General features: G+C 39.6%; 1 protein-coding gene and 1 long non-coding RNA gene across 3 annotated transcripts; one reads left to right on the forward strand and one right to left on the reverse strand.

Moving 5' to 3' along the window:
- Positions 1-874: 874 nt before the first annotated feature.
- LOC137740059 (uncharacterized) lies at positions 875-14,806 on the forward strand. Of its 2 annotated transcripts, XR_011069128.1 has the most exons (7): positions 875-1,014; positions 1,272-1,394; positions 1,514-1,536; positions 1,612-1,727; positions 2,256-2,294; positions 2,749-2,827; positions 14,746-14,806. It is a non-coding gene; the product is annotated as an uncharacterized lncRNA (long non-coding RNA). The 2 variants fall into 2 exon arrangements; XR_011069127.1 differs by lacking the exon at positions 14,746-14,806 and having other exon boundaries at positions 2,749-2,880.
- Positions 14,807-15,863: 1,057 nt separating this feature from the next.
- On the reverse strand, positions 15,864-16,890 carry LOC137740941 (auxin-binding protein ABP19a-like). The gene has a single exon (XM_068480747.1). It carries the CDS (start codon positions 16,777-16,779, stop codon positions 16,138-16,140), a length of 642 nt encoding a protein of 213 aa, XP_068336848.1. The 5' UTR covers positions 16,780-16,890; the 3' UTR covers positions 15,864-16,137.
- Between the last annotated feature and the right edge of the window lie 10,082 nt (positions 16,891-26,972).

Raw genomic sequence — 26,972 nt, forward strand, 5'->3', positions numbered from 1 at the left:
TATCTTTTATAGAATAATCAATGAATAAATTTTTTATTTAAAAAAAAAAAAAAAAAAAAAAACCTCATTCTCGAGGCCCTTCCCTAACCTTCTAATCATTCCCCTCCAATTCCTCTCAGCCCCCGACATCCACGATTGCCGCCCGGTGTTCTAGCCCATCGTGTTGTCATCCCCTTATCATCCCACCTTTCTCTTGGTGATCAAGAACCGGCGTCTTCAAATCATGATGATGAAGCAACATGATAGAAGAAGATGATGGTGCCAAATTGAGATTTTAGTTGTGTGATGGAGGCTGGAGCTTTCTTGGGTGTTCATGGTGGTGGGCGTGACATGGTTGTTAGGTGGAGGACAGAAATTTTAGTGCAAGTGCTGATGACCGTTTAGTCGGAAATGCTTGGTTTTTGTCTGCAATACCAGGACGGCGGAGGGAGATGGAAGAGAGAGAGAGGCACCGGTACCATGTTAAATAAATATTAAGTTTTTTTAATTGCTTTAAAGATGGGCCAGACTGTTTGTATAAATTCCACCTTAAATGCACAGATGTCAATACCTGATTGGTGAAACTCCAAGTCAGCAAGAGTTCCCGTCGCCCCCAAATTATATATATACTAAACGCCTAACTTTCTGTTTAATTCCCTCTGTGTCCTTTTTACTGTTCCTTCGCCAGTGTTCTTCCGTTTTTGCCCCTCAGCTGCTCTTCAAGTCTTGCTTTTTTCGTGTTTTCCACAGTAAAATGACGGTTTTGGCCATGGTTTCCGCGTGGTTTCCAGTAGAAATCTCTCGACTTTTGCCGAAAACACTTGAAACACAGAATTCTCAGCTGCTCTGCAACGGGTTGGCGGTTTCGATCATGCGTCCTACACTCCGCCATGCGATCTCTTCCATCTCTGCTTCCTGTTCCTTTCCATCTCTCCTTCGTGATCCCTTCGATCTCTGCTTCCTCATCTTTTTGGTCTCTGCTTTGCGATCTCCTTGCCGCCTAATCGTGCACCCAATTTCTCTAGCCTTCAACAGGTAATTAAATCTCACTTCTTCTCAACTACCCAGGAGCCAAATATTTGATTTTTCGCTGTGGTTTGTTATTTTACCGAATTTGGTTGTTGATATTTCGTATTTTTTATCGTTCATTTGTGTTCTATTGGGATTGTATTTTGCTAGAATTTCATTTGGCTGCGTAACTGATTGGCTTAAAATTTTGTGAGATTAAATATTTATTGAATTTGATCATTAGATTTCCCTTTTTTTTTTTCCTTTTTTTTTTTTTTTGGAAGTTGACGTGCTTTCCCATTCATCGCCAAAACAAACCCGTGCTTCCTCCCTCTTCGTCTTCTCCTCCAGCAATTTGCGCCCTTAGTTCTCAATATGATTCACAGTAAAAACCCAGAAACTTAGAGGTAAGAAAAGTTCAATTTTTTTTTGTGTTTTTGATTTATTTTCAGTGTTAATTTCTGATTAAATTATTATTTGTGATAAACCCACCTAGAATCTGATATGGGTTTTTCTTGGATTCCAGAGTAAAAACGTTGAAACTTAAAGGTATGAAATTTTTTATAATTTTCTGGTGCACCTGTGATTAAATAGAACCTAATTTGGTTTTACCCACAAGTGCAGATCTTACCCCGCAGTGCTCAATCTAGAGAATTGGTACTCATAATCAATAAGATTCATACGGCGTATTGGTATCAATTTTGGTTGCAGCAATGCTATTCTTGCTGAAGACCTGCCATGTAAGTGATTTAGTTTTTGCTTTTCGAATTTCTACTTTTCATGCATAATTATGAATATGTGGATGATTTGTGGGTAATATTTTCTACTTAATCTCCAATTCAAAGAAAAGGATATTGAATTGTATTATCATTTTAGTTAAAATGTGTTACCATTTTAGTTAAATATATCCCTAATTGATCTGACTAACCACGAAAAAAGGATTATCATACAAAATGTCTGCAAATAGATCGAATACTATTAATGAAAATTAATCCTTAATGCTTCCATATGACTACATGATAGTATTTTGTGGCTAAACATAGTTTTTACTCGATCAAATATTTGCCAACTTACATTGACAAATTCACTCTCCGTCATTTGAACATCAAAGGCCAAATCATACATGAATCCCCAAACTTTAGCTTTACCATTACTAATCCTTTTGCTTGGGAATTTAAAAAAAAATCATAAGCAAACATGAATCTTATTATATAAGGACCTTCCAAATTTTATCAAGTGTTACATAAAGTAATATATTTTGCGTGCAGAAATTCAAAGCGCGCAGAGATCTCGAGTAAAAAACAGAGGTACCCATCCCTTTTTGTTCGATTTTTGCTTTGTTTTATCTCTGTTTTCATTTTTGGGTAGGATTTTGTGCTTTATAATTGGGTTTAATGTGAAATTTTTGAAGGAGCTAAATCTCATTCAGTTCTGTTTGATTGATTGTTTATCTATGATTTGTTCTGTTATGCTTGGTAGGTTTAAATTGAATTGGATTTATATTTGATTTCGAGTTGATTAATTTTATTTTTTAGTTGTAAATCATATTAGTTGCAGATCATGAAACAATTTCATCTTTGGTTTAAGAGAATAGGCTTGATTCAATGAGATTTGGATTCATGAGTTATAGCCATCTGAGATAGGCAAGAGTGTTTGCATTATTTAGAAAAAATTTAGGAGCTACAAAACTATGCTTTAAATTTGAGTTTTGTGATTACTATTTTTGTTCTTTATCTTACTAAGATTTTGGTAAATTTTCAGCAACTCTTGCACAGCGAAATGACTCCCACCACCCAACAAACGCAACTGCTGCAATTTCAATTGCAGTTCTTGAAGAAAGGTAAGCCTATGTTCTGTACAAAGTCTTGGATTTTTTTATATGGGGTTTTATTTTTTTGTGCTTTTTTTTTTTCTCTTGAGAATATTAATATTGTTGAGTTATTAAATTCAACTATTGCATAGGTTAAATTTTGCTTCAAATTGTAGTAATTGCCATACAACTTTATATTTTTGTATAGAATTGCAGACGGTTTGAATTTTGGATGAGAGTTTAGAATATTTGTAAGTTGGTTCTGTTGTGGGATCTCCATGTAGCAAATTTATCCTACTTTGTATTTCTAAAATCGTAGGTTAGTTTGTCTACTGTAGCTATATAATTCTTCCATGTTTTTCAGATCATGGAGTGAGTTTCTCATGCTGAGATTGTAACCCAATCAATAAGTAAGTGAAACACAGAAGTTCTATATCTCATGTTAGTTTTGATCCATTTCTAAAAATCCTATGCATGGTACAAGAAAAACATTTCTTTGCTGCAAAGAAGAGTGAAGTACTGAACAACAATGTTAAAAGGTGGGACCTAGAAAACAAGATATTTGCAAAAAAAAAGAAAAAAAAAAAGGGAAATCTAATGATCAAATTCAAGAAATATTTAATCTCACAAAATTTTAAGCCAATCAGTTACGCAGCCAAATCAAATTCTATGAAATTCTAGCAAAATACAACCCCAATAGAACACAAATGAACGATAAAAAATACGAAATATCAACAACCAAATTCGCTAAAATAACAAACCGCAGCGAAAAATCAAATATTTGGCAACGAATAAGATAATTTTTTACTGTGTATTATACTACATGGATGTAAATAAGATAATTTTTTCATATCAATTGTTCTTTATAGAACATAGGGATGTAAATAGATTTTGATATGGAACTGGAAAGAAGAATACCAAATGAAGCACTGATTTGTTGAGATATTTATTTTTGCTTGGAAAAAAATTGAGATATTGTGGATTATTACTGACATATATAAAACTATAAGCTTTTGATATTGGGTGTGACATCCCGTCCCGAAAATATTGGAAATGTGCTTAGGAAATGACCTTTTTACCCCTAGTTGGTTTTCGTATTATTGTTTTTGGTTACTTTGTGTGGTGTTGGCAAGCTTTGGGCCACACACACACACCTGCACATACACTGTCTCTCTTCACCCTCTCTCTGTCTCTGTCCCGTGTCTCTCTCTCTCTCCTTTTCTTCTTCTTCTTCTTCCAAAAACGTACGGACCAACACACATACCCCTCAAACTGTGGTGGATCGAGGAAACCAAGGACACATTTGAGCTCGTGAGGTCGAGGGGAACACAACCGTAGCATTTTCAGGTGAGAAACACATCGTTTTCACGTCGATTCGACGATGTCCGTTTTGAGTACTGTTCATGCAAAATTTATACATTAAGTTTTTGGGTTTTCTGAGCTCGTAGTTGTGTTTGTGAGGTTCCCAGGAGCCTCGGAGTACTTCGTTGGACGAATTTGGACGTCGGGATCGTCCTGCTCGAAGTTGGCCGGTTTTGGAGAATTTGCACAGGTATAATCTCTTAGTTTTAGCCCTTAAAACTTGTTGGGACATGTTCTACTAGTCTAGGGCTTTCATTTGGTCCAAGAATCACGAAAAACGGTCGAGAAACGAGCGAGAAAACCCTAGTTGCAGGTTTTCCCAGTTTCCGGCGCCGGCGACGTCGCCGGCGTTCGAATGAGGAAGGCGACGGAATATTCCGTCAATTCTGACGGAATATTCCTAACGCCGTTAACGGATCCGGTTAGTTTTAACGGAATATTCCGTCAGTTTGACGGAATATTCCTGACGGCGTCTGTTGACACCGTCAGTGTGCCTGGCACGTGGCCGCGCGTGGGGGGCGCGTAGGTCCGTGCCTGTGCTGGCGCGTGGGGGCGCGTGCGGGGTCCAAAATTTTTTCTAAATTTATGGTTGTGATCCTGAGGTTGTGTAGAGCACGTGGGTATATTCATTTGTCCATTTTGAGCAATGTATGAGAAGTTATTACGAGAAACGGGTTATGTGCTTTAAAGTTAACGTTTTTATAGTTGTTTCGCATCTAGGTGACACGTACCCAGAGGACAAGCGTGCACACGCGAGACAGGGGGGCTACGACCCTTCTACATACCAGTGAGTGGGCTTTTGTTTTCCGTATATACCTATATACATTTATATTCCCAGAAATTGAATTAAAAAGGGTTATTTGCCTTATGCCATGCACTTTATTATTTATCGTTCATGCATCTTTGCATGCATTATTTGTGGCATACATATACATATGCATATGTCATATATATTTATATGTGGGTGCTGTGGAGGCATAGGTAAGTGCCAGGTAAGCGTTAATTAACGATTGCATTGCATAGTGTTTAGAGGTGCTTAGAGAGCTCATAACCTGCACCCCCGGTGTTAGTGCTCCCGCCCAGAGTAGGGCACAGTCCTTCACGTGTTGTTCACCTCCCGCACCATACGCTCAGCTTGGATCCAAGCTAGGTGCATAGGCCTGTCGTACAGACCACTTTAGGTGGTTCCGACTCGTAGGTGACCCGCGATTGTTCACACAGCCTTCACGTGATCGTAGCACTAGAGCGTATATATGTATTACACCCAGGCCTGTCGTACAGACCACATAGAATGGTTCCGACTCGTGGGCAGGTTCAGTTGTTGAGTTTGAGATTGAGCTCTATATGCAGCCGTACAGGTCACGTTAGGTGACTCCGGCTACCAGATGTTATGTTATTGATATGATTCATACCTGAGCACATACATTTCATTACGAGGTTTTGACATGGCATATCTTGAGCATGATTGGCATACCCTTGAGCATGTTGGGCATATCTATACATACGTACATATGGTTATTTTCTGGGAAGTATACAGGTTTTACGGTGAGGGGTTAGAATGTATTTTATGAAATGGTTTTCAAAGAGCTTTGTTTTTGCCCACTCACGCTTTTGTTTTGCGCCCCTCCAGGTTCTAGTTGCTTAGCCGTTGCGGTGGTTTCCCTTGAGAGCTTTCCGGCGTTCTGACAGACACTCCACATTGTAGGGTCGCCTTCGGGCGTACTACTGTTGTCGTTTTATTTGGACTGCTATAGACCTGCTCTGAATTTGTATCGCACTAACTAGCACTTATTCTAGTACTTGTATGCTAGTTTTTTTAATTATTCGTGCCTTTATATTACTACTTACTAGCTTCCGCACGTGCACATGGCTACGTCACCTTTGAGTGACGGCCAGCACGCTCCGATCTCGGTCGGGGTGTGTCAGTTTGGTATCAGAGCGTAGGTTTGGCAGTCCTGTGTCCTTGTGAGTATTCTAATGATTTTGGTGTCTTCTGTCAGAACTATGCCGCCTCGTCGGGAACCCCGTCGCTCTTCTGAGCCTAGTTTCCCCGATATTACTCAGTTGGGGGAAGCTTTTGCTACAGCCCTTCAGGCAGTGATGCGCCCTCCCCAGAGGACTCCTCTGGAGACTATGTACAACTTGAAGCTGGATAAGTTTAAGGGCAGTGAGGGACCCGAGAGCGCAGAGCGCTGGCTAGAACACATAGAGAAGACCTTCCGGGTGCTGCATAATCAGGGGAACTTGCCTATGGAGAGGTGGGTCGAGACGACCGCTTGGTTTCTGGATACGGAGTCGGCCGCTTGGTGGGAGCAGGAGCTTCGTAGGTTGACTCCGGATCAGAGGGTTGATTGGAATGTTTTTACGAGGTTGTTTAGGAGAAGGTATGTTCCCCCTGAGTACATCGACCGTAAGAAACAGGAGTTTTCCGAACTGAAACAGCGGAAGATGTCAGCGAATGAGTACTACCGTAAGTTTACGGACTTGTCCCGTTATCACCCTGATGTCGCTGGTAATCCGGCGGAGATGCTTCGTCTTTTCCGTCTGGGCACCAGGAAGAAGTGGCGTTCTATGGCGTCTACGGTCCACAGCGAGACTTACCGGGACTTTTATGAGATACTGTTGAGGATCGAGGATTCCGAGAATATGTCGAGTGATACCGATGAAGAAAAGGACGGCAACCAGAAGAAAGATGACAAAGGCAAAGGTCAGGCATCGCTCGGGCCCCGTCAGACTCAGAACTTCAAGAGAGGTGGAGCTAGTTCTAGCTCTTCGAGTGGTGGCTTCAGTGCCATTGGACAGGGTCGTGGAGGTAGATTTGCTGGTGGCGCTAGAGGCCAGAGGCAGGGCGATGGTGGGCGAGGCAGAGCCCCAGTTTGTCGTAGGTGTAACAACCGGCATTTTGGCGAGTGTAGACGTGGTAGCAACGGGTGCTTCACATGTGGACAGGTGGGACATAGAGCGGCGAATTGTCCCCAGGGTCAGCAGCAGCAGAAACCACAGCAGACCTTTATGCCACCGCCTGCACCACTCCAGCAGATCCAGGGTCTTAGTAGTTACGGCCAGACGGGTCGATGTGGTGTTTACCACTATCAGGGTGATGCTGTCCCTTATGCTCCGGGGCAGTATCAGTACCCTCAGGATCCCTATTCCCAGGGTGGCTATCCCCAGTATTCGGGCGGCTATATGCCGTATCCTCCAGCCCCAGCGGGTGGTTCACAGTGGTATCAGGGAGGACAGTATCAGCAGGGGGAGATTGCCACTAGCAGTGCAGGGTCTTCGAGACAGTCAGGCCAGCCCAGTCAGGGGCGTGGTGCTCTGGGACGCGGCGTTCAGGCTAGCCGAGGCCGCGGTGGGCGTCAGCAGGGACAGGGGCGTCTTCACAATATTTCTCTGCAGGACGCTCAGAACAACCCAGACTTGATTATGGGTACGTTGAACATTCTTGGTTGTTTTGCTAGAGTCTTAATTGATTGTGGAGCTACACATTCCGTAATTTCTCATACGTTTGCTCAAGCGACGCAACCTCGCCCCACACCTCTAGGGTATGATTTAGAGTTTGTTATGCCTAGAGGAGAGAGTTGTGTCGTAGATTGTGTGTACCCAGGATGTCCAGTGATCGTAGAGGGAGTTGCTTTGTCAGCTGATCTTATCCCGTTAGATATTGTGGACTTTGACGTGATTCTGGGCACGGATTGGTTACACTTCTATCGTGCCAACATTGACTGTTACGGGAAGGTAGTTACGTTTCACCGACCTGGACTACCTGTGGTTACTTTTGTGGGTGAACAGAGTGGGGTGAGATATGGCGTTATTTCGGTGCTTCGAGCGAAAAAGTTGTTAACTAAGGGTTGTCAGGGGTATCTGGCTCATGTGATGCTGGAGGAGGCTGTTACTAGCAGAGTGGAGGATGTGAGAGTGGTCAGACACTTCCCTGATGTATTCCCCGAGGATTTACCTGGTTTACCCCCAGATCGAGACGTAGAGTTCACCATTGAGTTGCTTCTAGGTACTAATCCTATTTCTTTAACTCCTTATCGTATGGCTCCCGCGGAGTTAAGGGAATTGAAAGTTCAGCTGCAGGAGTTAGTAGATAAGGGATTTATCCAGCCTAGTACTTCGCCTTGGGGCGCTCCAGTGTTGTTTGTGAGGAAGAAGGATGGAACTTTGAGGCTGTGCATCGACTACAGGCAACTCAATCGGGTGACGATTAAAAACCGTTATCCATTGCCTCGTATCGATGATTTGTTCGATCAGCTGAGAGGTGCTTGTGTGTTCTCTAAAATAGACTTGAGGTCTGGTTACTATCAGCTGAAGATCAGTAAGGATGATGTCCCTAAGACGGCGTTCAGGACTCGTTATGGTCATTACGAGTTTCTGGTTATGCCATTTGGGTTGACGAATGCACCAGCCGCCTTTATGGATTTGATGAACCGAGTATTCCAGCCTTACTTGGATAGATTTGTCATTGTCTTCATTGACGATATTCTGGTGTATTCTAAGTCGAAAGCGGAGCATGTTCGACATCTTACTTTGGTGTTGAAAAGGTTGAGGGAACACCAGTTATATGCTAAGTTTAGCAAGTGCCAGTTCTGGTTAGATCAAGTTGCATTCTTGGGGCACGTCATTTCTGCTCAGGGTACTTTGGTTGACCCTCAGAAGGTTGCAGCGGTAGAAAGTTGGGAGCAACCGCGAACCGTCACCGAGGTGAGAAGTTTCCTTGGATTGGCAGGGTATTATCGGAGATTCGTTAAGGATTTTTCGGTGATTGCCTTACCACTGACGAGGTTCACGAGGAAGAATGTCAAATTTGAGTGGGATGATAGGTGCGAGCGGAGTTTCCAACAGTTGAAGCATTGTCTCACTCATGCACCTGTTTTGGCACTCCCAGACGATAGTGGTGATTTCGAGGTTTACAGCGATGCTTCCTTGAATGGTTTGGGATGTGTATTGATGCAGCATGGTAGGGTGATTGCTTATGCTTCGCGGCAGTTGAAACCTCATGAGATGAATTACCCTACACATGACTTGGAGTTGGCTGCTATCATCTTTGCGTTGAAGTTGTGGAGACATTATCTTTACGGGGAAAAGTGCAGGATCTTTACAGATCACAAGAGTCTCCAGTATCTCTTTACTCAAAAAGAACTTAATCTTCGTCAGCGGAGGTGGTTGGAGTTGCTCAGCGATTACGATTGCACGATTGATTATCATCCTGGTCGTGCGAACGTAGTGGCTGATGCACTTAGCAGGAAGTCACAGGGCCGTATTAACGCGTTGTACGCTAGTCGTGTTCCTCTTTTGGTGGACTTGCGTACTACGGGAGTAAGGCTAGAAGCCGAAGATCGAAATGTGGCATTACTTGCTAATTTTCAAGTTAGGCCGATACTTGTTGATCGGGTGCTTGAAGCCCAAGTAGCTGATCAGGAGACTCAAGAACTTATTCAAGCTCGAGAGCAAGGAAGGAGGCGAGACCTCAGAGTTCGTGATTCAGATGGCATGTTGATGCTTGAAGGTAGAATGTTCGTGCCTAAGAGTGTGGAGTTGAAGAAAGAAATTCTCGATGAAGCACATATCTCGGCTTACGCTATGCATCCAGGAGCTACGAAAATGTATCATACCATTCGACCATTTTACTATTGGCCGGGTATGAAGAGGGAGATAGCCGAGTATGTGAGCAGATGTGCTGTTTGTCAGCAAGTTAAAGCAGAGAGGAAGAAGCTGTTTGGGTTGTTGCAGCCACTTCCCGTTCCGGAGTGGAAATGGGAAAATATCACCATGGATTTTGTGTACAAGCTCCCGCGTACACATAATGGCTTTGACGGCATTTGGGTGATCGTTGATCGACTCACTAAGTCGGCTCATTTTATTCCGGTAAGAGAGAAGTATTCTTTGAGCCGTTTAGCGGAGTTGTTCATCTCGAAGGTTGTGAAGTACCACGGTGTCCCTGTGAGCATTATTTCGGATCGAGATCCACGATTTACATCGAAGTTTTGGGTAGCTTTCCAGGAAGCTTTGGGCACGAGATTACTTTATAGTACGGCATATCATCCACAGGCCGACGGGCAGTCAGAGAGAACTATTCAGACTTTGGAGGATATGCTGCGAGCTTCGGTGTTGCAGTTTGGTGATGCTTGGCACCAGCGGTTAGATTTGATGGAATTTGCTTACAACAACAGTTTTCATTCGAGCATTGGAATGGCGCCATTTGAGGCCTTGTATGGCAGAGCTTGTCGCACACCGTTGTGTTGGTCAGAGGTTGGCGAGAGAGTTTTAGTAGGTCCAGAGATTGTTGAGGAGACTACTCAGAATGTTCAGGTGATTAAGTCTAACCTGAAAGCAGCCCAGGACAGGCAGAAGAGTCTAGCGGATCGGCATGCTACGGACAGAACATATGAGGTCGGAGATTGGGTATTCCTGAAGCTTTCACCGTGGAGAGGTGTTGTGCGGTTCGGGAAGAAAGGGAAGTTGAGCCCCAGGTACATCGGACCATACGTAGTCACAGAACGAGTTGGTGAGGTAGCTTACAGGTTGGAGTTGCCTCCGGAGTTGGCTAGAGTGCATAATGTTTTTCACGTGTCCATGCTCCGACACTATGTTGCCGATCCATCTCACGTGATACCTCCTCAACCGCTTGAGATTAACCCAGATTTGACGTACGACGAGGAACCGGTGACGATCATTGATCGGAAAGAGAAGGTTCTAAGGAACAAGACAGTGAATTTAGTGAAGGTTCTGTGGAGAAACCATTCAGTCGAAGAAGCTACGTGGGAGACAGAGGATCGGATGAGGGATTTGTACCCTCGATTATTCTTTGACTACTAGGGGTGGTTACTAGGTTGTTTTGAATTTCGGGACGAAATTCTATTAAGGTGGGAAGGTTGTGACATCCCGTCCCGAAAATATCGGAAATGTGCTTAGGAAATGACCTTTTTACCCCTAGTTGGTTTTCGTATTATTGTTTTTGGTTACTTTGTGTGGTGTTGGCAAGCTTTGGGCCACACACACACACCTGCACATACACTGTCTCTCTTCACCCTCTCTCTGTCTCTGTCCCGTGTCTCTCTCTCTCTCCCTTTCTTCTTCTTCTTCTTCCAAAAACGTACGGACCAACACACATACCCCTCAAACTGTGGTGGATCGAGGAAACCAAGGACACATTTGAGCTCGTGAGGTCGAGGGGAACACAACCGTAGCATTTTCAGGTGAGAAACACATCGTTTTCACGTCGATTCGACGATGTCCGTTTTGAGTACTGTTCATGCAAAATTTATACATTAAGTTTTTGGGTTTTCTGAGCTCGTAGTTGTGTTTGTGAGGTTCCCAGGAGCCTCGGAGTACTTCGTTGGACGAATTTGGACGTCGGGATCGTCCTGCTCGAAGTTGGCCGGTTTTGGAGAATTTGCACAGGTATAATCTCTTAGTTTTAGCCCTTAAAACTTGTTGGGACATGTTCTACTAGTCTAGGGCTTTCATTTGGTCCAAGAATCACGAAAAACGGTCGAGAAACGAGCGAGAAAACCCTAGTTGCAGGTTTTCCCAGTTTCCGACGCCGGCGACGTCGCCGGCGTTCGAATGAGGAAGGCGACGGAATATTCCGTCAATTCTGACGGAATATTCCTAACGCCGTTAACGGATCCGATTAGTTTTAACGGAATATTCCGTCAGTTTGACGGAATATTCCTGACGGCGTCTGTTGACACCGTCAGTGTGCCTGGCACGTGGCCGCGCGTGGGGGGCGCGTAGGTCCGTGCCTGTGCTGGCGCGTGGGAGCGCGTGCGGGGTCCAAAATTTTTTCTAAATTTATGGTTATGATCCTGAGGTTGTGTAGAGCACGTGGGTATATTCATTTGTCCATTTTGAGCAATGTATGAGAAGTTATTACGAGAAACGGGTTATGTGCTTTAAAGTTAACGTTTTTATAGTTGTTTCGCATCTAGGTGACACGTACCCAGAGGACGAGCGTGCACACGCGAGACAGGGGGGCTACGACCCTTCTACATACCAGTGAGTGGGCTTTTGTTTTCCGTATATACCTATATACATTTATATTCCCAGAAATTGAATTAAAAAGGGTTATTTGCCTTATGCCATGCACTTTATTATTTATCGTTCATGCATCTTTGCATGCATTATTTGTGGCATACATATACATATGCATATGTCATATATATTTATATGTGGGTGCTGTGGAGGCATAGGTAAGTGTCAGGTAAGCGTTAATTAACGATTGCATTGCATAGTGTTTAGAGGTGCTTAGAGAGCTCATAACCTGCACCCCCGGTGTTAGTGTTCCCGCCCAGAGTAGGGCACAGTCCTTCACGTGTTGTTCACCTCCCGCACCATACGCTCAGCTTGGATCCAAGCTAGGTGCATAGGCCTGTCGTACAGACCACTTTAGGTGGTTCCGACTCGTAGGTGACCCGCGATTGTTCGCACAGCCTTCACGTGATCGTAGCACTAGAGCGTATATATGTATTACACCCAGGCCTGTCGTACAGACCACATAGAATGGTTCCGACTCGTGGGCAGGTTCAGTTGTTGAGTTTGAGATTGAGCTCTATATGCAGCCGTACAGGTCACGTTAGGTGACTCCGGCTGCCAGATGTTATGTTATTGATATGATTCATACCTGAGCACATACATTTCATTACGAGGTTTTGACATGGCATATCTTGAGCATGATTGGCATACCCTTGAGCATGTTGGGCATATCTATACATACGTACATATGGTTATTTTCTGGGAAGTATAAAGGTTTTACGGTGAAGGGTTAGAATGTATTTTATGAAATGGTTTTCAAAGAGCTTTGTTTTTGCCCACTCACGCTTTTGTTTTGCGCCCCTCCAGGTTCTAGTTGCTTAGCCGTTGCGGTGGTTTCCCTTGAGAGCTTTCCGGCGTTCTGACAGACACTCCACATTGTAGGGTCGCCTTCGGGCGTACTACTGTTGTCGTTTTATTTGGACTGCTATAGACCTGCTCTGAATTTGTATCGCACTAACTAGCACTTATTCTAGTACTTGTATGCTAGTTTTTTTAATTATTCGTGCCTTTATATTACTACTTACTAGCTTCCGCACGTGCACATGGCTACGTCACCTTTGAGTGACGGCCAGCACGCTCCGATCTCGGTCGGGGTGTGTCATTGGGAGACAAAACCCACAAATTCAAATCAGACAAAAAATAAATAAAAAATTTAACAGACTTAAAGATCAAACTCCAAAAGGGTATTAAAAACAAGGCTTATTTGATCCATTGAGTGTGAAAGTTTTGAGCTTTGAGGAAGCAGAGGAGGAGAGTTGCCAGTCCATCTTCAAGTAAGCTTGGCAGCCACAGATCAGGATGTGGAGAGGATGGAGAAAATTATCCTGCTGATTAAGAAGAGTCACAACAGTAGTAGAATCCACCTCCACCTCAACAGATCTAAAACCTCTCATCCAAGCCAAGCGAAATCCAAAAAAAAAAAGGCAATGCATGGATTTCGCAGAGCTAGAGAAAGATACTGCCTCTAGAGATGAGTGGTTACTGATGTGTAGAAAGCAAAATGTTTTCTCGCAGATGATATTAATCAAAGATGACATACATTATGGTCAAATAAACTCAGGTTGGTTGAATAAATCACTCATGGAGTTTGTTTTGCAAAAACTGTATTAATTTTGATTTCACTGCATATTTAATAGTTCTCTTCATATACAGTTTTATCAAATTCGATTTTTCTCATTTTCAGATTTTCTGCAGACCACATTTTTTCCCTTTGCAACATTTTTTGTCTTTGAAAAAGGTATGTTATGTTTTTAACGTTTTGGGTTTTACATGTTACATCGACTTTTATTGTCTGCCTCTTTCAGCATTACTTACATTCATTTTCCAGTATTGGCTGATAAAAATTTATAAAATAGTTAAGACTTTAACTAGAAAGTTAAAAGTTTTAGTCATATGTTCTGTGTCATTCCAATTCAAAGATTGGAAAATGACTGAAATAATATTTTCTTCCTTCTGTTTTTTCAAATTTCCTTTTGGTCCAACTTTATATTTCATTTCTTTGTGACTTCTTGCAAAACTTGGAATCAGCTTTTCACATAACATGGATGATGAATGTAAGAAACTCATACACAGAATAACTCCACCAAGGTATATGCAAATTAAAATCATAACTTGCGTCAATATAGAAATATAAATTATTTTTTATCGCACAACTTTGACATAATAATTTGTCTCATAATTTAAAATATTGTACAGATTTTAGCTACTTGGCAATCGACGACTAATATCACTTCCAAGAAGGCAAGATCAACATATGGCATGTCACAGCAGTATATTTTTCACAAACAGATGGTAAAATTGTACACATCACATTAGGCAAGTTTCAATCTTTTTTACTTCCATTTTAACACATTTCTAATTAACATTTTGTTCTAAATTTTGATTAAACTTCATTTAAATGTTTGATTTGAGAATTTCACAAGTCAAATTACCACCTCTCTCTCTCTCTCTCTCTCTCTCTCTCTCTCTCTCTCTCTCCACGCTCCCAAACTCAAATTTGATTTTTTTTTTAATCATTGCCTAATTGTCTTTGTTATGTTTTGCAGTTGTATTCACAACTATCCAAGACACTCTGGAATTTATTACAACAAAAGGTCAAATTTTCCTTCCTTGGAAACTCCTCAAGCTAGGAACAAGTCTGGTATCCAAGCTTTACATTCAACTTTATTTAGCATGTAGCAAGCTTTGTTTGACTGGTATACTCTCAATACTGCATTTGTAAGTTATGCAGTTATCATTAGTCCAACTTTTTGAATGAACAATTATCTTCTTCTTTGCACTTTGAAGGAATAGATTTTTCTCTTGGTATCCGTTCATGATAATACATATAAATTGCATTGCCATTCGTAGTTCTCTGTTTTCACTCAACATTATTTATGAGAATTGAAGCTATAAAATATCTCATATAATTTTAAATCCCGCAGCACCGCGCGGGTACAAATTTCTAGTGTTTCTCTATTTTTAGATTGACTTCACTTAAATATGGTCACTCTTATCTCCTTACTATGGGGAGGAGGATTAAAGTTAGACATAGAGGTTAAAACACACTAATCTAGCCAACTTAACTACGCCGATGCCAAAGTCTATATTTTGCACTGTTGTCAATGAAAATGCTTTTTAGAATAGACGATTTGTCATTTCAATACATAGACCATTTGTCATTTCAATACATGGCTATGAATGTCAAAAAAATGACGAGCAATTTAAAGCCAAATGATCTCACGAAGATTTCTCATATACATTTTAAGACAAGCAATAGAAATAAAATAAAAGCCAGGAGTTCCTCTCATTTGGATAGATCTAGGTGTCCTTAGGCTTAAAGACACTTAGATCTACCAGAGTAAAACCCATAATACTTATAAGAGAAGCAATAGAGATGGAATAAAACTCAGGAAGTCTAAAAATAGAGAAATTTTTGGGGGTAATGAGAGTTTCATTTGTTTTAATTTTTTCGAGCAGAAGATTGTTGATTTACAACTTTCATTTGTTAGCAAGAGCATGTTATGGGGTAATGAAAGTTTCACAGTTCCACCCGTTTGGGCGTAGTCCACATTAAATATGAGAATTTAACCCTTAATTTTGCAAGCCCTCATTCAAATATCATATTTACGAGAACACCAGCGATTTTAACACTCCTCATGCAAAAAAATTTAAAAATATTATGTTCAAAATGTAAATGGCTGAAAGAGAAGTCTCAAATCGCTACACTTTTAAAAATTCACTCAAGTAAAAAATCAGACCAGTAGTACTCTAACTACTAGTTATCTTTTTTGAGAAGAATTACTTGTCTTGTTGGCCAAGTTATCATTGCTTCTGAAAGCTTCATTATTATTAGGATACAACACAAACAATAAAAATTGAACAAAACAAAAGCTTATGGATGGAAAAGAAAAATTAAAATGTTACAATGAAGAAAAGAAAAAACCTAAAGCAATTAATTAACCAGTGCCACCAAGAACACCCTTGAGCTTCTTGATTGTAGCAAGGTCGAGGAAAGTGGTCTGCGCCACCAATTCCGAAGGCAAGTCATTGGCGAAAAGGGCAAAGTCAAGGATTTGGAGGCCGGGGCTTGCGCTACTGAAGCTAACAAAAGCATTGGAATGTATTTTTGCAACATTCACTTGGAAATGCAGCAACCCTTGTGGGAAAACCATGACCTCTCCTTTGTGAAGAGTTTTCAAGTAAACCGAGTTGGCAGACGAAACAAACCCGGCTTTGATAATACCCCTCGTCACAACGAGAATCTCCGAAGCTCCGGGGTGTGTATGGAATGGGATAACACCACCTGGTGCTAAATCTAGCCTTGCCATAGAGATTCCAAGGCCATTGACTCCTGGGAACTGGGCAACAAATGCCGGGGTCACGGCGGCGCTTATTATGTTGGTGGTGTTTCCACCTTTGGCCAGGCCAGAGAACACAAAGTCACTGACAGTGACCATAGCAGGAATCTTGCAGGTGTAGCCTGAAGGGCTGTCTGGGCCTTTCAGATCTGCCACACAGAAGTCATTGACAGAGGCATTGGAGGTGGAGGATGAGAGGAAAATGAGAGAAAAGAGGAAGAGGATTTGCCACCGAGGCATTTTCAGAAACAGTTCAGGGAAGTGATGAGTGATTGTGTGGAATTTTTGATGGTTTGGTTAGGGTTTTATACAGGTTTGTGCATAAAGGGATTGGGCATGCCCATGCAGGACACAACTGACTGATGAAGAAAAGAGAGCCACATTTTTGTTGGGCTGATTGGGTTACTTAGTGATGAGATTCCCTTCCTTCATTGCATGGGCAGAAATAAAACAGGATGTCACTTTTGGCGGTTAGCAATAGAGGGTGACTTTTGGAGTAGCATGGATTTTTCCTCTGTCAAACAACTTGCATGCACAACTACATAGTGGATAATGGAGAATTTGAACCCTAAAACATGAGTAGCATATTAGCAAAAGTTGCCACAAAAAGAAATTTATTTGGCATGTTCCATTAACTATCACAACAAGGGACTAATGATAAAGGTGGTGATCATATAGAGCAGGGCCATACCTTTTGTCTATTGACCAATTTACATTTACGTTTAAAGATTCAATACTATAAGAGATATCAACTTATTACATCAATGGATGCGAAAGTTTCTTATTTAGTTTCGTAATGGTTCATGTTTAACAAAAATATAAATGAAACATTGTGGCATCAATTAGTTTCTTAAAAGTTGGTTTTTGTTAAGAGAAAATCTCTCATGCACCTAGAATTTAGTACAGTGACATCATTGTCCAAGAAGAGCTTGCAACATCTTCAAAATGTGCAGTATCCGTCCAATTAGCAATTGACATGTGGTAAATTAATGACATAAAAGAATCTCACGTCCTGGGAGGTAAATCAATAGATTTTGACCTTTCATAGCATAATGTCTAAATTATTAGACCAATATTCCTTGATCATATATAAACAACCAATACGAAGCAATCTTTCATTATCAATTTGAAGGCTTAATTGAGAAGTTATCGGTGGGCTAAAATCACTAAGCATGCATTAGTAGAGTTGAAGATATTGGTGAGGAATGAGGAACTTTCTTGTTGTGGTCCAAATGGCCTTAGAATAGCACATGGGAAGAGAGAAGGAAAGTGCATAAGCAGACAGTTTGACAGCTAAAATATTCAAGTGTACACCCATGCAAGTCTTGGGGGTATATACTCTAAACTCTCTCCTTCAAATGGCAACCATGGATTTCATGTGTGGACTATACTCATTGCCTTCAAGCTAAGATTTCATCGAGATTTTTAAGAACTGGAAAGTTCAAGGAGATTTTTAAGAGGAATTACACTGAAAACATTATTGAAAACACTAAGAGCAACTCCAGCGTTGGAGCCCTCCCCCTGGCAATGCACTATTCAATCCACCTAATGAACAGTAACTGCCCTTAATGAACAGTAAATAGCCCTGGCAATAGAATTTGCATCTCCACCGTTACACTTCAATAGCCCTAGCAATAGGCAATAAAATATTAGTATTTTTTTTATTTATAAAATAATACAAAATAATTTTAATTGTAATATCGGATAAGATTTTTAATCGTTCTCGTTGCGCCACGTGTCATTATCCGAAGTATTATTAAATAATACAAAATAATTTTATTTGTAATTTCGGATAAGATTTTTAATCGTTGTAATTACGCCACTTGTCATAAAATCCGAAAAGACAATTATTGGGGATGGATTTCCGATAAATTTTTTAATCGTACTCGTTATGCCACGTGTCATTATCTGAAAATACAATTATTGGTGATGGATTTCTGATAAATTAACCAATCACGTCGCGTCACGTGTCATAATCTGTTCACAATCTTTGAGGATAGATTTCCATCAGATTTTTAACGAATGACGGCATGCCACGTGTCATAATATGTTCACAATCTTTGAGGATAGATTTCCATCAGATTTGTAACGAATGACGGCATGCCACATGGCATTATGTACAACCTAATCCTTTATGAATCCTCTATATAATCTACCATCCATCCTCACAAATCTCACACCAATTTTCTCAAGATCTCTATCATTATTTATAGTTTCTGCTTCCTTATTCACAAAAATCTGTATCATTATTCATAGTTTCTGTTTCTTTCTTACAATGTCTTCTTCTTCTTCCTCAAGGATGATGTGGGAATTCAATCAGGAAGAGGAAGAATTGTTTAACGAATCAGAAGCAATGTTCAATCACCAGGGGGTAAGAAATGAGAGGGAAGAGGATGAGGAGCGTCAAATGAGAGATGACGAAGTAAGAATGGGCAGAGCCTCACATTCCCGTCGAGTCATCCAAGCTGCGGCTCAGATCTGCAGGCCCAGCCGTTCCAGAAACCTTGATAGAAGCAGGCAACGACGAGGTATGGAACTCTTGGATGATTATTTTGTTTCTAATAGTGCATTCCCTGATACGTACTTTAGACGTCGTTTTAGAATGGAACGACATTTGTTCAACAAAATCATGATTGCTGTTTGCAACCATGATTCTTATTTTGTGCAAAAGAAAGATGTTTTTGGTGCTATGGGTCTACTGCCTGAGCAAAAAATTACTGCTGCCTTGCGGATGCTTGCATATGGAGCATCTGCAGACCAAGTGGATGAGATAACAAGGATGGGGAAATCAACCATTCTTGAGTCCCTGATGAGGTTTTGCGGAGCAATCGAATCTATCTACACCGCTGAGTACCTCCACAAACCTACATACATGGACTTGGAGCGGCTGTTGAAGAAGGCGGAGATGTGTGGCTTTCCTGAGATGATTGAAAGCATTGATTGTATGCACTGGAAGTGGAAAAACTGTCCAAGTGCATGGCAAGGCGCTTACGGGGACAGAAAAGGAGCAAAAAATATCATTCTGGAGGCGGTGGCATCTTTTGATACATGGATTTGGCACGCCTTTTTTGGGGTCCCGGGAGCTCAAAATGACATCAACGTCCTTGCCCAATCCCCAGTGTTCAACGATGTCCTGCAAGGAAAGGCACCAAAAGTTACGTATGAGGTCAACGGACATATGTACGACGGCCCATACTACCTAGCTGACGGCATTTACCCGCGATGGTCAACATTTGTCAAAACAGTGCCACGTCCACGGAGTGCAAAGGAAAAACACTTTGCAAACTATCAAGAGGGGTGCAGGAAGGATGTGGAGCGTTGTTTCGGTATCCTCCAAGCTCGCTGGGCGATCGTCAGGGATGCTGCCATATTGTTTGATGTAGAATCGCTTCGATCCATCATGATGACGTGCATCATTCTTCACAACATGATTGTGGAAGATGAGTACGATTATGAAGCTGTTGATGAATATGAGCCAGACCCGATGAACAATTCAAGAACACGTATATATTGTGCTCATGACGCCACCGATGAGCCCGTGCAACATGAGCCATTACAAAGGGATGGACGTTACAATGAAAGGCTCATTCAACGATATACTGCATTTCAAATGCCAGACATGCACAATGCCCGATAAATTGACTTGATGGAGCACCAGTGGGCATTGAAACAAGCTGAAGATAATTAAGTTCATTTAGTGTGTTTTTTTGAATTTGGTATGTTTATGTTATGTAATTTGGTGTGTTTTATGTAATTCTTAGTATGTTTATGTTTATGTTTATGTAATTTTTTTATGTTTATGTTTATGTAATTCTTAGTATATGTAATTTTTTTATGTTTATGTTTATGTTTATGTAATTCTTAGTATAAATAACGTACCAAATTAATTTGAATGAATATTCAAGAAATTGGAAACAACATAAATAATACAAACAATAAATAATAAATTACAACCCAAAGTGATTGGAAAATTATGGGCTCTGATTACAAAAAGTACTTTATTCATCATCAATTAACCAATTTGTGGTGCTAGGATGATCTTCTCTTGCGGTGCTAGAACCACCTTGGCTTGCTATCGTTTCTCTTGCACGCCTCCTTCGCACCACGTCCGCTTTCTCTGACTTCCAAAAAAATTTAGAATTTGGAGACTTCCTTTCTAAAGACATGTTCATAATCTCACGATCTTGTTGATCCCGTCTTTCTTCTCTAACATGTTCTCTTTCTTGCCTAAGTAGCTCTCTTTCTCTCTCATTAGCATAAAATTCTCTCTCAACAGCTGCTGCTTTTGCTGCCTCTCTAGCCTTATCAGCCTCATCTTTCGCCATTTCCCTCGCCAAAGTCAATTCACCTTGGCGAGTAAGTTCTTCCATGAACTTTGCATAATCATTCTTGGAAGCACCCCCTTTTCTCTTTGAAGCCTTCTTACCTTGAGGCCTAATTGGATAACGGGTCAAACCCGACGCTTGTTCAGGGAGGGGCGTTTCAGGCACTTCTTCTGCATCATCTTCATGAACATGATCGGGTGTAGAGTGTAGAGGGGTGTTGTTCATGTGCACTTCTGGACCGACTGGCACAACTCTAAATTTAGGACAATCTTTGACAATATTCCAACATTCCCACCGGTTGAATGATTTATTTTTGCTTTTGGTTTTGGCAGCGTACCAAGCTTGTGCTTGAAGTTCCTACACAATAAAAATAAGTAACAAATAAATAATACAAATAAATAATTATAATGAAAATAAGTAACAAATAAATAATACAAACAACATAATTATAATGTAAGTCGGTAACAAATAAATAATACAAACGATAAATAATAAATTATGTAGGTAACAAATAAATAATACAAAAAATAAATAATAAATTATGTAGGTAACAAATAAATAATACAAACAATAAATAATAAATAACAAATAAATAATACAAACAATAAATAATAAATTATGACGGTAACAAATAAATAATACAAACAATAAATAATAAATTTTGTACGTCACAAATAAATAATAAATTATGTAGGTAACAAATAAATAATACAAACAAATAATTATAATGTAAATTTGGGTATCAAATAAATAATATATTGTTACCTGATCCGAGTAATTTTCCCCACTTCGAATATTACTACTAGCTTGTGCCAAGGTGTCTCTCCACGTACTAAACAATTGGCTAAGTAATTTCCAACGACCGGACATCGATTCTTTGGTTCTTTTCCCACCAATTTTCTCAAGAAAATTGGTATGAATAAGACTCCACATCTCTCGCAACTGCATCTCATTAGCTGTAAGCGAACTATGAGTAACTTCAACTCAGCTAGTACACAACGCAACATCTTCAATAAGCGATCAATTCGTACCTGCACCAGTGGTCATTTTGTTGAAAAAAATGGATTCAAACTTTGAGACAAAGAAAGGAATGTGATTGAAGGTAGTTGAGAAAATATGAAATTGTTGTGTAAGGTAGATGATAATGAGAAGGTATTTATAGAAAAGTAAAAACAATTTTTTTTACAATTTTTTTCAGATTTTTCAGATTTTTTTTTAAATTTTTTACAATTTTTTTTAAATTTTTATTCAATTAATTAATCTCTGCCGTTGGATATAAAAAAATTTGAATTCCAACACTCCAGATTGTGCCACGTGTCACAACGGTAACTTTTCTTAATTTTAAAACTATTTTTTTATTTATAAAGAATATTAATATCCACCGTTCGATCTGAGATCAACAGTGGATATTAAATCTGACCTTTTTTTTTTTTTTTTAACCGTTGAGATCGAACGGTCCAAATTAAGTAACCGTTGAGATCTAACGGACCGTGGGAAGCCACGTGGCTTCCCAACGATAACTGACAACCTTTTTTTTCTGATTTTTGTGTCAACCACGCGCCCCCACGCGCGAGTGGGGTGCACGCGCCTGACACAAAAAAAATTTAATATTGCGCTGACACCAGGCTGGCGTCAGCATGACGTCACGTAGCCCTCGGGCTCTCGGGCTGGCAATCCCCCACGGGCCCGAAGCTCAGGCCTCCACCTTCGGTCGGGCTAGCCCACGCTGGAGCCCTCCCACCGGCCCTCGGGCCCTTGTTTTCTCCACTGTCCCCTGAGGCAAACCCAACACTGGGCTTGCTCTAAGGACATTGGAAAAACATTCAAACATTCGTGTTGATGGAGACTCCTTAGAAAGTCAAGATACTTACTGAAAACATTAGAGACATTGGAAGAACTTTCAAATTTATTTTCTGTACGTACATTTTTAGGAAAACAAATTTTTGTTGCATATGGTATTACAAAATTCTGGACATCCCGTGAATGGAGTTTATATTTGGGAAAGAACTATCCTAGTGTTGCTTGGAACATTCTCTCTTCAATTGAACTAAATAAGGAACCGTAAGAGATTTCTCTCTTTAATTTTTTTTTTTTTTTTGGATTTATTTACATTATGGGGATAAATTGGTTCAAATCACTATCCACAAGATCCCAACTTAAGATCTATCATTTATAAATAGAAAAAAATATTAATACTAGACCGTAATATTAAGTGACAAGTTTCTCTCTTTGACTGATTTATTTTCTTTTAGAATATTTGCATTTTTAGTTTTGTGTGGAAAAATATCAAATACTAATCGAAAATAAAACAAAGAATTGGTCCCAATCAACAAGAGCATCCCACTTATAGCCCAATATTTCAAAGGAACAAAGGCCCAAAAAAACAAACGATACCCCAACATGAAATTGCGTACTACAATGTTCAGTTGATGTTTAACGGACCATTTTAATGTAGATATTTTGTTTTTTTTAGTAAATCGATATTTTTATACAAAAGGGATGGGGAGTTTGGCTAAGCCACACAATGAGTAGCTTAATTTAGTATCGAATTCGCTATCCACAAGATTCAAATATAAGACCTCTCACTTCCAAGTAAAGAGGAATACCATTTTTTACATCTGGAGAAAAAAAAAAAAAAAAAAAAAACTATTTTTTACGAATTTATTTAATTTCTTAATTAAGTCTAAGATAACAGACTCTTAGGGGGCGTTTGTTGCGTCGGACTATCTCGGACTGGATTAGCTTCAAGGACTAAGCTGGACTGGCTTAGACTAGACTAAACTGGACTAACTTAGTGAAGCGTTTGGTGCAGTATTGGACTAAGAAGCTGGATAATAACAAATTCTAATATTATTTTATTTAATATATAAATTATTAATATTTTATTATGATCTTATCTTTTTCTCCATCTTTTCCTACCATTTCCGTCCCACTCTTTTCCTCTTCTCTCATCGTCCCACCCTCTCCCTCTTTTTTTCCTCTCAGACCTCTCAATTCATGTCTCTTTCTCATTCCTGGTCAAACTCCTTATTGATTCTAGTCTCTATTTCTCTGTCCTCCCTCCCTCTCTAGCTATACGTTGTTCAAACGGAACCTCACGGCTCCAATTTTTCAGACGAGTTGCAGGTTTCCCGATGTGTTTTTTGGCCAACCCTCATTAAATTGGATGAAGTTAGTACCGCCAAAAAATTCATCACCATCCCTGGACCGAGATCTTAGCTTTGCATGCTCGAATTTGTCATAGATTTGAAGAAGCCTAAACAGGCCGAGACTTCCAGGCCATTTTCCGGCCACATTCAACCACATTTTGGCCTTGATTCAAGTAAAATCATAATCTTGTCATTCCCAGCTTCAATTTGGTATATTTTATATGAAAGTTGATTGTGAAATGGATCTGAAAGAGAGTTAGGAAGTTAATGATTGATCTAGGTGACCGGCAATGACGAGAAGTCTATTGGGAGTGGTCGTTGAGCATGACAAGGACGAGAAATAGAGGATAGTCTTAGCTAGTCCCATGGTTATTGGGGGGTCTCACTAAGACCTCTTAGTGAAGGGTTTTGTCCATGCTAGTCCCCTTTAGTCTCATTAATGTTAGTCCCAGCATTGAACAAACACAGTATTGGACTAATAGCTAGTCCAGTCCAGTCCAGTCCGAGTTAGTGAGGGCAAACAAACGCCCCCTTAAAATCTTGCAAAAGAAAATCTTGTTAATTTATGTATTATTAATTTCAATATATTTCAAAAGAGAAAAGAAAAACCAATAAAATTTCTATAAAAACAAAAATCCCATGGTATGTAAAAAGCTAACTGCACATTATGTGTAACCCTAAAAGAAATTAAGTACCTAAAATCCTCTAACCTTTTAGTGTCATTTCAAATTGGTCTCAACATTTTTAAACATTCCAAACAAGTACTAAACCTATTGAAAATGTCATATCCGTTAGTACCAGTTAATTTTCTCAACATAGATTATATTCAAAACTCACCAATTAAGTATATCATGGTCAACATTAATATTACAATTGATTATATAATATGGAACCCAATGATCAAATAGGTATTCAAATGAATCTAAAATGGATCCAAATTGAAATTACAATAGGAGGGCAATCTTCTCACAAAGAAGAAGGTTAAGAATTCATATAGGGTTTCAAGGAACTTGTCTCTGCTCATGTGATTTCCTTATTCATCAATTCTCGGCTGATAAAGCTTCAAGTTCTTCTTTGTGGGTGGTGAAGATGGTGGTGGCTGCATCATGACAGTCCATATTATTTTAGCAACCACCATGACCTTCTTCTTGATGTTGGCCACTTGAGTTGTAGGGTAGAGTTAGTGGTTTAGTATTGGGTTTGGAGGAGATGGCATGATGGGGGTGGTGGTGACCATTAGTTGGTGGAGGCTATGCTTTCATGACCTTCTATTGATTTTGAAGACAAAGTAAGCCCTTGTTAATTTAACAAATTTTTAATTGGAGCTTAGCGGATATGACATTTTCAATAGGTAGAGTAGCTGTTTAGAATGTTTAAAATGGTTGAGAACAATTTGAAATGACACTAAATGATTGGGGGGTTGTAGGTACTTAAATCAATTATTGAAATAATGACTTGTATTTATTTTAAGCAAAAAACAACGAGACAGACTAGATCTTTTTCCATGAATCAAATTTAGTTCACATTTATGAAAATAAAAAAATAAAAAAAATAAAAAATAAAAAATTGAAGTCTTAGAAAACAGTTTTCATGAAATTAGGGACTTTTTTGTTTTTAACAAACAATATTATCTACACTAAGAATGTGGGAGAGTGGGTTAAACCTCACAATGGGCTCGCAAATATGATTCAAACTTTAGATCTCAGTATTAATAATAATAACGCTCTTATTTTCTTTAAAATTCATATCATATATTGTGTTGGAACTTAAGAAAAGAACATGGGTACATATAAACTAATTTAATCAAAATTTAGAGTGCTTTAATAAAAAACTATAAACCAACTAATGTTTAATTAATAAAATGTAGAATTTTAGAGATCGAATCTAATTATCTCTTTAATTATATTTTTCTTCATTTGTAATTGAGATGCCTTGATTTCAACTCCCATATATATTTAATTATGGTTGACCTATTGTGTAGCTTAGTACACATTCGCCTTTCCCAATATAGTTGTGTCAAAATACTTGAAGGCTTGATGCAATAGATCTCGGTTGGTGTCAAATGCAAGTCATGTAGTTAGACTGTGAATTAAGGACATTAATTAGGTTGAATTATGTCTCGAATGTGTAGTTCAAATTCATTGTCCGGCAACACTATACTCTCCTTTATATAGTATTGGAAAATATAAAGGAAAATATTTTAGAGATTGATTAATTACGAAGTTGGTTTTATTTGACTTGGTCTATGTTTTCTTGTTTTGTGGACAAAGAATTGTTTTGATTTATATCCTAGCATTGCTCCTTTGTATTCTTATAAGTACCTCCTTACAGAGAAGAATAAAGTATTGAAGTTTTGTTTGAGAATTGTGAGATTGTAGAGAATTCTTAAATTTATCCTAAACATTTTATTTTCAACTTATAGTTCATACATGGTGTATAAAGTGGTCTAAATAGTATATGTAAAAGAATTATAATATTGAACAATGTTGATGCTAGTATTATGGTCTTGTTATGAGCTTCTCTACTTGTGAGTAGGAGATCTTAAGTTCGATGACGAGTTTGATATTAAGTTATTGTTAGCCTATTATATGGCTGCCCACCGTCAACTATTCTATAAAAAGAAATTAAACAATACACAGAAAACAAGATATTCATTCAGGGTGCGTTTGTTGCACCGGACTATCTCAGACTGGACTAACTTTAGAGATTAGTAAAGCCTTTGGTGCAGTGTCAGATTAAAAAGCAATATAACTAACAAATTCTAATATTATTTTATTTAATTCATATATATTAATATTTTATCATTAATTCTCTCCTTTTCATTTTTTCTTAAAACCGTCACATCCCGGCCCGGGCGGCACCACTTCCCGGGCCCGCTCCACCACCATAGCACGATATTGTCCGCTTTGGGCCCCGACCACGCCCTCACGGTTTTGTTTTTAGGAACTCACGAGCAACT

This window comes from Pyrus communis, chromosome 7 (assembly GCF_963583255.1).
Source record: "Pyrus communis chromosome 7, drPyrComm1.1, whole genome shotgun sequence".
NCBI classification, from domain to species: domain Eukaryota; kingdom Viridiplantae; phylum Streptophyta; class Magnoliopsida; order Rosales; family Rosaceae; genus Pyrus; species Pyrus communis.

Coding starts and splice junctions, on each gene's coding strand:
- LOC137740941 (XM_068480747.1), bottom strand. CDS start 16,779: ATGCCTCGGTGGCAAATCCTCTTCCTCTTTTCTCTCATTTTCCTCTCA.